Below are 11,947 nucleotides of genomic sequence, written 5' to 3'. Positions count from 1 at the left end.
TTTTAGATGCGGCATCCCAGAACTGCCAGCAGAGGGCTCATGTTCTACAGAACATATTCAACAGGTCTGCCAGACTGCCACACAATTTCTGTCCAAATGCCTTTTTGTATTGGATCTGATAGATTTACAAGGTTTACAATCAACTTCGTTTTCATTAGATCGTCTTGTGCAGCTGATCACATTTGAGTTTCATGTATATGTGCCATTATTTGAAATTTAGTGTAAGAGGTAGCACGGCAGAAAGCTATCAGCACAGAGACAGGCAATGATATACCTATACAGATAAGGAATGTGAGAGATAAAGTATTGTCTGTTCTGGTGCACAAATGAAGAACATGGGAGATATTCATTCATATGTCACCTCAGAGTGAGAAGCAGTCTTCTTTCATTGTACTATTGATTCCAGACCTCATCTGTCCTTCTCTCTTCTCTAGGGAAGTCGTAATAATGTTCTTTAAGGCAGGCCACAGACAAGCCTCTATTTTACAATCCAGATAACACTGCCCACCTATTGGCTGAATTTTGAACAAAGGCTCTCTCTGCATGCCTACTTTAAACACATTCAGAACGGTGTTAAATTTTTAATTGAAGTTTAGATTTGGCTGATTATTAGTTTAGATGAAGAAATCCTCAATACATGAAACTTTTTTTTCTCAGGACACCCATGTTTACCTTTGACCTGAACGCTGCAGTGGGAGACGTGGTCTGGGGTCCATATTCCTCCACTGTCTTTGCTGCTGTCACTAATGATGGAAAGGTACAAGAGGTTCAAAAACACACATGGTTTGCAACTTGCTAGTCAGTTACATTGTTAAAGAAAGCAACCATTGTTGCACAAGATGATTCTTCCAAAAGAAAAATACTATAACTTTGAAATGTGGATACAACCCTGAGACAAAGGGACTTAAAGGCAAACATTTTTATGGGGTCTTGAATTATAGATTATTATTATAATGTATATGTAAGGTATATAGGACTGTTCTGGATACTTCCATGGGAAGTGCTTTACAAAGACAAGGTGACAAGGGATAAAAAATATAAATCGAGACTATCACCATCCATCTGGATGATGTGACTTCAGCCTAGTGGACCAGAATGCTCACCACACACTGATGTTGGTGGTGGAGAGGAAACGGGAATGTTTGGGATGAGATAATATCTTACTACTGAATATTTCGTACTGCCTACTGCCTGTGCTAGTACGATGAAATAATGAGTCAGATGTTGAAAATCGTCTCTGTAATTATCCCTGGGTTAATTTGACACGCTTGAAATAAAAGGTCAAGTAAAGCACGTTCATTGCAATGTGGGATACAGTACTTAACTGTTTGCTCTGTTGTATACTGCACAATTTGACCAAAGCAGCACTCTTATCACAGTAACATATCTTAACTATGATTTTTGTTGTGAAACTATGTTTATACAAATAGTAGTCAATCCACCAAGACTATTACTTTAATAAAAGCCATGGTTAGGATTTTTTTAGGATAAACATTTACTGTACAAAACATCATACATGTTTTGTACAGTAAAATACAAAAATAATACTAAAATAGTAAGAGTAGTAGTTTAGGAAGCTAATCTGAATCTGAAGAATGAAAATTCTTTTTCAGTTCAGTTTTAGTTGTTAAAAATTGGTTGAAAATGAATACATTAAATGAAATGTCTTTATTTTCTTGTTTGAAAATCTCACAGGTATATTCAAAGATACACACACACACACACACACGCACACACACACACACACTCCCCTTTATGAGTGTTATAATGACTGTTAATGAAACACACTCGCGGCCAGACTGGGAGATCTCAGTCCAGCAGTGCATTCAGCACCTGTAAACTACAGACACACTTGTGTGAGCCATAAGCCTCAACATCCATTCTGTGTCCCATCGTTACCAATTTCATCACACAGCTGGTGACAAACACCTGTCTAAGACGCTTCAGGCGTCACCTGTCAGTCTCTCATGCTCGATCAGGTCAGAGTGCTGTGCTGTGGTGTTATTTACTAACACGCGGCTCCGACGGGATAAATTACACCTGCTCTCTACAGGAAGCCTATATTACAGTGTGATCCAATAAAGGCCTCACTCGGTTCCCCGACAGACACAAACAACCTCAATTCTGATTAGGTGTTAAACCTTTGGTACAATTTCAGCAATTGGTGGACAAGCTGAGAATGTAGTGTCTTTCAAAACACCACTTAACCCATTACCTTTTACTTGTCTGATCAGTTTAAAATCAAATGTTAACATTTTGTGTATACATTAGACAAGAATATTTAGCGAATAATGAAAATCAGTCTTTACCTCAAACAAACATATTGGAACACCTAATGCATAGAGATGTTTCTTCACTGCTTTGTAACTTAAAGGAATAGTTCACTCAAAAATTAAAATGATTCCACGGAGTATAACGGAGGCTTCTACACTTCTAGACAATTTACATATTTGAGTAAACTATCCTTTAAGTACAACTCGCTTTGCATTTAATTTTGTAACTTGCCAATTCTGTGAAACCTGTCCAAATATACAATTATTTGTTAGAAAACTGTCAGGATTGGAGAAGGCAGAACCCAAGCGCAGGCAGCTGTGGTGTAAACAAAGATTTTAATTAACACAAAAACACAAATCAAACCCCACTAGTGGTTAAAACAACAAAAACAGGGGATTACAATAATTACATTTACTTTTTCCTTTATGCATTTGGCAGACGCTTTTATCCAAAGCGATTTACATTGCATTACTACACATCTGTTTCTAAGTATGTGCAGACTATATAATACAGACTAAACAGGAACACTAAACTAAATAAACTAGACTAAGACAACACTTGACCTAGACTAGACTAGACTTTTGACTGAGGAGCAAGATAGACACAATGTCTTCTTTCATGCCATGAATAATACAAAACGAACGAGCACAGGACTGCAAACACAAGGGGATTAAATAGGAAAACTAACTAGGGATAATAAATGGGCAGGTGTAGGGAATCAGGGGGAGGGGTCAGGAGACGAGACAGGCACGCCAAAACAAACAATGCCATGTGTCTAACACAAAACACGTGGGGCTGTCATGACCCTGCCACAAGACTAGAAAAGCATTACAAGGTTAGGCATGATCATGACACATTACAGACCCAAATTAAAATGACTATACTACATTGTATATGAAAAACATATTCTCTGACGTAGACCTTAAATTTAACCCTATCTAATTGGGGTGGTTCTCTTTTGGCTGTATAAGTAATGTACATATAGTGTGCACTACAGTCTGATGTATGGCAGTATTAAACTGGCATTGGAATCGTTCAAGTTCTTTGCTTTTGCTGCTAGCCTGCTGCCTCCACTATTTGTTATTGTCAGAAAAGAAATGCATTTCTCGCGACCCTACAAACCTACGAAAATAAACTGACCAAACTGCTCATTTACTCATCTTCAGAAGGACTCGCTTCCTTCGAACCCTCTGCTACAGAAATGTTGTGTTATATGTAGTGTTACTCCTGTAGTTACAGATGGCATCATTAGTCGAGGTACGTGTCCTCCGCATCGCTGCGTCAGCCGCTCGGAATATCATCGGTCTGTTAAGATACAATCACACCCGCTGACTAATTATGAGCCGTGGTGCCTGACAAATATTTACTAATGAGTATCCAAGCCTTCATCCAGTTGCCTCTCCTTGTCTCTCATTCATCTGCCACAGCAGTGACCACGCTTAGGTGGGCAGCGTGATGCATCAATGACATTGAGGATGATGGAAATTATAATCGCCCATCTCTCGCTCACTCCCTTCTATATAATTTTGATTTTCCTGCTGAATGTAGCAAGGCATGAAACAGAGTCATCCAAACACTTACTCTGTCAACTGCCTACATGCCTCTTAAAGGGATAGTTCACCCAAAAATGAAAATCTTCCATAATTTACTCTCCCTCGTGTCATTCCAAAGTGTATGAATTTCTTTCCTCCAGACCACAAAAGAAGATATTTTGAAGAATGCTGGTAACCAAAAAACACTGACTCCCATTGACTTCCAATGTATGGAGACAAAACCCCAGAGACATTTCTCAAAATATTTTATATATTTGTATTCCATAGAAGAACGAGGTATATACAGACAACATGAGGGCGAATACATGATAAGAGAATTTTTGGTTGATCTTTGAGCATCTCTTTAAGAAACTTGGATTATTAGACATAGATAGCAAGAAATGAGGCATACACCAACACACTTGAATACACATAAAACACATACGCATCCCAACAGTACACAGACAATAGTCCTCCACAGCAGATGCTCTGAATTCTTTTAACACCTCCACAAACACATACGCTCATACACATGAATATATTACACCAAAGATGCAAACCCAGACGCATCATACGCTTGCTGACATATTTTTGCAGCCAAAGCAAAAGGAATACATTACAGAGGTGCTAATGCCTCCTTCTCACTAAAAACATGATAACGCAGCATAAATGACAGTCACACTTTCTGTTTTTCCTTCCTTCAGATTCACGTGTTTGACCTCAGCATCAACAAATTTGAGGCTCTCTGCCAGCAAGCAGTGGTAGCTAAGAAGACCAAGCTATTACACATCGAGTTCAACCCCGTCCACCCAATCCTCATCGTGGGCGACGACCGTGGCTATGTCACCAGCCTGAAGCTCTCTCCCAACCTCCGCAAGAAGCCTAAGGTAAACATGCACTCGTGTTATGTGCAGGCCTCTTAAGATCATGTGAAATCGAACGGTTGCCCTGCAGCTGAGCCTCGTTCGATCGGTGCCGTTTCAATCACGGCCGTGCCACATGTTTCATGTTATGGAACGCTGTATCTGCATCTTTGCAATCAGACGTGAATTTATGGCACGAGCAGAACCCGCTGCGTTAGAATGAAAAATCATAATTTATTAGAGCGTCGTTGAGCGGTTCACTTTGGCTAAGTGGAAGGGGATTAGAATGTTCCGGTAATACATTAACATAGCGCCTTGAACCGCTTCTCATAATGTACATTTAAATATCATTTGTTTGCATTGCATTAACCTGTAGTGAGTCCAGACATCAATCAAGTAGAAAGAGCCTGATGGAAATGATGGCGAGAATAAATTACATGATAGAGGATATGTGATGTTTTGTTCAGAGCAAGGTGAATCCTGCGGAAAGATATCTATTTCCTTTCATCTCAGTGACAGTTGTTTGCATGCCCCATGACCTTCAGAGGTACGTGCCATTTATACTCAAGCCGCTCACTTCGGTTTCCGTCTGAGCCAATCACCTTAGCCGTAGATTCGATCAATAAAAACAATGCTTTAAAAGAGAGAGTTCACCCAAAAATTAAAATTCTGTCATCATTTATTCACCTTCATGTCCTTCAAAACCTGTAGATGATTCTTACTTCTGTAGAACACAAAAGAAGATATTTTGAGAAATGTCTCTGCGGTTTTGTGTCCATAGAATGGAAGTTGTTTGGTTACCAATGTTCTTCAAAACATCTTTTGTGTTCTGCAGAAGAAAAATAGTCATACAGGTTTGAATGACATGAAGTAAGTGATGAAAGAACTTTCATTTTTGGGTGAACTAACCATCCAAAATCTTGACAAATGTACATCTCTGCACATGTCCCAATCAACATTTTCCTTTCTTATTGCATCTGTTAGCTCCTTTTAACATCTATTCATCTCCATATCTGTCATACATTAGTACAATATGATGGATCGGGTTTCTTTTTTAATCCTGTTAATGGCACCCCTGTGTAAAAGAACTCCGCATTCGAATACTGTCTCTTGTGTTATTCATAACAATACTAGTTTTCCATCTGTCTTGTGAGATGAACCCTCATTGATGCTATGTCCTTATCATACAGTGAGGAAACTAAATAACAGTGCCAGCACGTAATTAAAATCCGTCCTCTCAGACAAGCTGCTGTCTGTCACGGCACAGCTTGTGAAATGTTTCATTTGTTGTGCGGAGATCTCAGTCGATAGCAGCATTGTGCGGATGTGTTCCGTCGGTGATGGTCCTTATGTTTGATTGACTCAAGCAGTTCATTCTAATGATATACAGTGTCACAGGTTGAGATTTCCGTGTCCGCTAATGCGTTTGATTAGAAAGAAGCTGTATTATTGAGCCATGGTTAGCTAGAGAGAGACCGCTGGAGTGTTGTGTGTGTTTTAATAAGACTAATGGAGGCCGTCAATACGACACACGTTTATTTGTGTCTTTCACCTCTGGTCATTAAACTCCAGCTTTTCAGAAGCTAAACAAGAGCGTCCTCTCTATGTGACTGTCTGGTTGTATACGGGTGGAGTGATGAATTTAAAACTGAGACTCTTTTATGTGTTTCAAGAGGCTGATTCAGTGGAGTGTGTTTGATGTTGAGATGCTCCTTTAGACAACAAGAAGTAAGCCACCGGTTGGTTAAAAGTATTCTAAAAGAAAGTGTTTTATAGACACACTTACACAAAGACATCTCTGCACAAATAAAGAAACACAACATCCTCTTTACTTTTATAATTACAGACCTTTGTGAAAACTGTGATGACATCGATACATTAGATTAAGCGCTTGACCTTTCAGGTTTCCAGCTGTGTTAAGATAGGTTTGGGTCAATGCTAGTCGAGGCCAGACATGTAGGCACACTTACCCGTCTAAATGTGTGCTCTTAAGAAAGCTAATGTCAGCGAGACCCGTGGGGCAGCGTCTGTGATGGTGAATAAAAACCACAGGGTACAAACTCAATAGAATGGGTTAGATGTTCAGGTTACTCCACCAATTGAGTTTAAGCCCTTCACACATCCCACCTCCCACGACCCCCCAGAATGCTGTCTTATAGAACATACTGCATCTCAGTGACTTGGCTGTGATTCATCAATCAAAGCCCATAGGAAAATGTTTCTGCTTGGAAGTTGGCGTCTCATACTGCGTGAGACTCGGGGTATATATCTCAGTTTAATTTTTTTTACAGTATCAGCCTTGTCTCCAGTAGTTTTCCTGAAATAAAATCTCTTTATAATTGCTTAACGATTGTATGTGGAGTTCAGATAACCTGATGAAAATTGTTCAAGCTGAAAGACTTTGAAGTCATGGCTTGGAAAATCTTGAGAAATCTGTCTTTAATGAGCTTCATTTATTCTTACTGTTTTTAGGAAAACAATCGAGAAGTTCAAGAGATCTCCACTTGTTGCTTTTTCTTAATGGGGGCATCTTAATAAACTGTACACAAATATCTACATTAGATATTAAGATTCATTGTTTGAATACTCAAGTCAGTATTTGTTCCTGACATCGCAGTTTGCAGTCTCAGCTGCCTCCACTTAGATTTATTTTCTAATCTACTGTCTACAGCAAGAGTCTTTCTCAGCAACTTCTCTGCAAACTCTCCTGTTTTTAATAACAGGGTCAGTAAATAAACTTTAATTGCCAGCACAACACTGACCACATTTATAAGCTTGTCTAAAAACATTAGGAGGTCTCTTAGCAAGGGAGCCACTTAATAGCAGCAAACTCTTTTTTTCCCCTTACATAACATATCTCTGCTGATTCACAACCAATGCCAGTCACATTCATTAAAAAAACATATGCTTCTGCACATCTTCAGCTTCACAAATATTAAAGGTCTAGATATTAAGTCACTATGGTACCACAGTGTTTATTTTAGAAATTTGACTCACAGCTCTCCTACTCTGGCTGACACATCTACATCTATTTAAACAAACAAAATGGGTATTGTGTAGATCATTTTGAAAGATGTAAACAAGACTGTTCCAGAGTACTTCCTGTAATACTACAGTATACAAATCTTAGAACAAAATATAACCAACAAAACGTTTAAATACTGAAGATTAATGTATTTTAGATTTAGTGTAACATCATTATTAAAAAAACGACAGTCTAAGACAGGGAGCGTTTTAGGACCAGTGTTGTCTATAGTGCGTCTTTAAAACTGGTCTATAGAAATTTACAGATCTGAATGTGTAGCATAATCCTGTGAGAGAAGAAAAAGACTTTAAACTGTCAGAAAAAAGTCCAATGTACATAAGCTGTCTCTTTGCTATAGTGGTACCCTTTCCAAAAACTTTGAAATAAGGTGCATATTAGTACCAAATGTATGCATATTTGTAACTAAATTAGGATCTTTTTAAATACCATCGCCCAGCCTGGGTACATTTGTTTTTCTTTTTGATGGTGTACGTTATATTCAAACTGAGAAAAATGTAAAGTATTTCTTAAAAGAAAAAAAATATTTGGTTCCACTTCATTTCGAAAGTACACTTTAGACATTTTTGCAACTGCTGTATGTCAACTTGCTCTCATTAATTTGCAGCTACTTGTCAACGGCTCTCACTGAAGTATATGTAGACTCTTAGGTTAAGTATTGTAGAATAAAAACAGTACAGTAGTTGTAAAGTTAGGCTCAGTAGAATGTATTTTGGGGACCATCAAAATAAAACGTTAGAACATATTAAAGGAACAGTTCACCCAAAAATGAAAGTTCAGTCTTCATTTACTCACCCTCAAAAGATATTTAGAAGAATGCTTCTAACCAAAGAGTTCTTGGCCACCATTGACTACCATAGGCCTAGTAGGAAAAATTGCTTTGTAAATGTCTTTTAGAAGATATTTGAAAAAGGTAGTTAAGAAAATAGTTGTCATTTTTCCTACTATAGTAGTCAATGGTGGCCAAGTACTGTTCAGTTACAAGCATTCTTTCAAATATCTTTCTCTGTTTTCAGCAGAACAAAGAAATGTATACAGATTTGCAAGAGCTCGAGGGTCAGTAAATGATGACAGACTGAACTTTTCCTGCTCTCACTTTGGATGAAAACATCTGCCACATGCATACATGTAAATGCAATCACTGCCAATCAGAAGGGTCCTCACGGTAGTTCCGAGATGTGTTCAAGTCTCTTTGATTGACATCCTCTCCCAAATTCTTTTCCCTAATGACTCTCTCTCTTTCTCTTAGACAAAGTCTCCGAATAGTTTTAACCTTGAGCTACTTATTAAAGGCCATTGACGAATTCTCTCTTCTTTAAACATTCTATGGACACCTGAACATTAGCATTCTGCTACGCATGTTTAACAGTTCTTCCCAGAGTGATTTTGATTCTAGAGAATTTCATCTAATAATTAAAAGAAATGGGAGACATGCAGAAAGATCTGCTATCATCTGCTTATCAGGGTCCCGTACAGTTCATTACTGTGATGGCACAGACAGTAACCATAGCGATGTTTGATAAGCAGTCCACTGTTGACGCGTCTTCCCCGAGGAAACAATGTGTCACTGTAATCATCTCTGACAAATGTCATGCGAGATTAGCGCGTGTCTCTGATGTTAGCTGTTTGTTCCGTCACGGCACATACTGAGAAAATAACGCTCAGCTAACGCCGCTCTTTATTACCTCCCTCACACGCAGAAGCGTTGGGGATTGCTAATGGCACCTCTGGGTCACTCCTTTCATCTCAGTTAGACTCATCACTTCCTCTTTAAAATTCAAAGAAGCTTTATTGGCATGATAAAACAATAAAATAAAAATTAAACACTTCCTCTTTATCTCTCTCTTCGCATCCCCAGGAGAAGAAGGGCCAGGAGTTGCCGAAGGGTCCAGAGGTGGAGATCGACAAGATGGAGAAACTGTTGAGTTTGCTGAGGGAGTCTGGGAGCAATCAGGCATGAGAAATATACAAATGAACACATTTATACATATATCTTTCTGAATAACATTAAATATTATTACATATCGGTTTTTTAACTTTCAAAATGCAAGTAAACATACTGATGAATTAAAAGGTGTAAAACTAAATTTTTGAAAACTTTTGGGCTATAATATAAGTAAATATTTCACAGAATCATTGAAAAAAAGACAAAGTCATTGTATAGATAGTTCTATGCATTTATTAAACCCATCTATTGGTTGATTTTCCTCTTGCAAGTTAAAGATGCTAGTATAAGATATGTTATTAGTTCAGCAATCCCACAGGCTCATAAACAATAAGAAACCACATTTGATGATAATGCCTTTTTCAAACACAAAGCAGCACTTCAGCTCTTATTAAAATTTAATTCTTGCTTTTATTTGTTTGCACGTCCACATTAGCATAGCATCTACAGCTAGCAGGTTTGCTGCAGGTGTACTGGTGTGGGATTTCACTAATGCTTTGTTAGCCACTACTGAATTACACAAAAGAGGCCATTGAGAGTCTCTTTCTCTTTACATAAAACACTCCAGGCCGAGTGATGCTGATGCTGGATGAGAGACACAAACACTCTCCCAGCAGCCCACACTCAGCAAGCCCACTTCTCCTTTTCGAGTGGATTTGAATGTTGCCCCATAACAGAGGCCTTTCCTTAACTAAACATGTCTTAACATTTCTAAAAGCACACGTGTTCGTTAGAAGTAACGTCTGATCGTAAATGTTTTAGGGGAGTAATTTCTCAATGGCTGTTAAAGGGCGGTCTTTGGAATGGTAGTTTTTATTTATCAGCATGGGTGAAAGCGATAGTTTACTCAAAAAATCTGTTATCATATGTCATTTCAAACCTGTATATCGCTGCTGTCCACCTGAAACCTCTTATCTCCATGTTTTGTGATTTTATTTGTTGTTGCTATAAATCATTATTATGAGTCACCCTTTATGCTGTCACTGGGTTTTGCAAATATCTAACCAATGAAATTTATGAAAAAGTGCTTGTCAACTTTTACAACACAGTATTTGATCATTTAAAAAGCACAGTGTCCTTTCCATTTCCTAAAAAACAAGATCTTAGAACATACAAGTTTTTAGAAGAACAGTGTCAATATGTGGAACACAAAAGTAGATATTCAGAGGAATGTCACAGTGGTTTTGTGTCAATGGGGTCCAATGTTGTTCGGTTAACACATTATTCAAAATGTATTTTGTGTTCTACAGAAGAAAGAAAGTCATACAGGTTTGAAATGTCAAGAGGGTGAGTAAATGTTGACAGAACTCATTTTGGGGTGAACTATCCCTTTAACAAACAAACCAAACATGGAACCCATTGGGTCACACAATCACATTTTTGGCAGTATCTTTTTCTCATCCCTCAGTATTTTGAACTTATTTACTATTCTCCTCTCACATTCCCTACCTGAATCCCCTCAGGTTGTCAACAAGTACTTGTGCTCATTTCTCTGATGTGCACTTTCTAGAGTCAGTACTGGTACTCTCTCCTGGCTTGAGGGAACCCTGCAAGCTTTGCAAAGAATCAATATAAGAGCTAGTATAAGCAGAGCTACCAAGATGTTACACACTATAGCCACAACTGCGGCGGTGGAGAGTCCCGTAGTGGACACAGTCTCTTCACAGTCACATTCCTGCATAGCTGACACAGTAAAGGTCTCCTTTGGATCAACCGTCAGCTCCGGAGCTCCAACAGAAGACTTGATTGTGATCCGTGACCTGTGATTGAAGCCAGATGTAACGCTGTGAACTTCAATGCCCGCTTGTTGATATCACCGTCACGCTGTCATTCGCCGCCGTCACTGTTCTCTGCTTCTATCTCTGGGGATCTAACTGATCTTCTGATCCCGTGTGAAGACGTGTGTCCTACTTTTCACATCTCTTATCTTCTCACATCAAGGACACACCGTTTGTTGAACTTAGATGGTCTGTTGCATATCAGGTGTGATGTCAGGTTGGAAGTCTTGAGCTGTTATTTGAAATGAATGTAAAACACAGTAATCATTTTTTTGTTTTTGTTCACGCTCCGATTTGCCACAAGCTGCTCACATTTGCTTTTTTGAAAGGGCTCTGCAAAGCTGTAAACTTCGCTCTTCTTACTGTGTAAAATCTTCTTTTCTGTCTGAAAGAGAGAATGAGATCATTTAAATGAGTAGCACAAAACTGTGTGGGGTAAAAACAGAAAAAGAGGGACAATTGTTCATGCGTATTACAATAAAAATCATTAAGCTCAAGGTCATCATTTAAAA

The 11,947-nt window shown here is 38.5% G+C and overlaps 1 protein-coding gene across 4 annotated transcripts in view; it reads left to right on the top strand.

The window, feature by feature from the left end:
* LOC130407869 (dynein intermediate chain 2, ciliary-like) overlaps positions 1–11,947 on the top strand; it is a 59,593-nt gene that overhangs the window by 10,794 nt on the left and 36,852 nt on the right. For 3 of the 4 annotated variants that reach the window (XM_056731186.1, XM_056731185.1, XM_056731184.1), the window contains 3 exons: positions 658–757; positions 4,511–4,693; positions 9,571–9,666. In XM_056731186.1, coding sequence (XP_056587164.1) covers positions 658–757; positions 4,511–4,693; positions 9,571–9,666 — 379 coding nt within the window. Of the gene's footprint in view, positions 1–6; positions 65–657; positions 758–4,510; positions 4,694–9,570; positions 9,667–11,947 lie in introns of those variants that run through there. The other variant, XR_008904690.1, reaches the window with a different exon arrangement.

The sequence above is a fragment of the Triplophysa dalaica genome, chromosome 19 (genome assembly GCF_015846415.1).
Source record: "Triplophysa dalaica isolate WHDGS20190420 chromosome 19, ASM1584641v1, whole genome shotgun sequence".
Lineage (NCBI taxonomy): Eukaryota > Metazoa > Chordata > Actinopteri > Cypriniformes > Nemacheilidae > Triplophysa > Triplophysa dalaica.
This window is presented reverse-complemented; position numbering and strand designations above follow the sequence as displayed.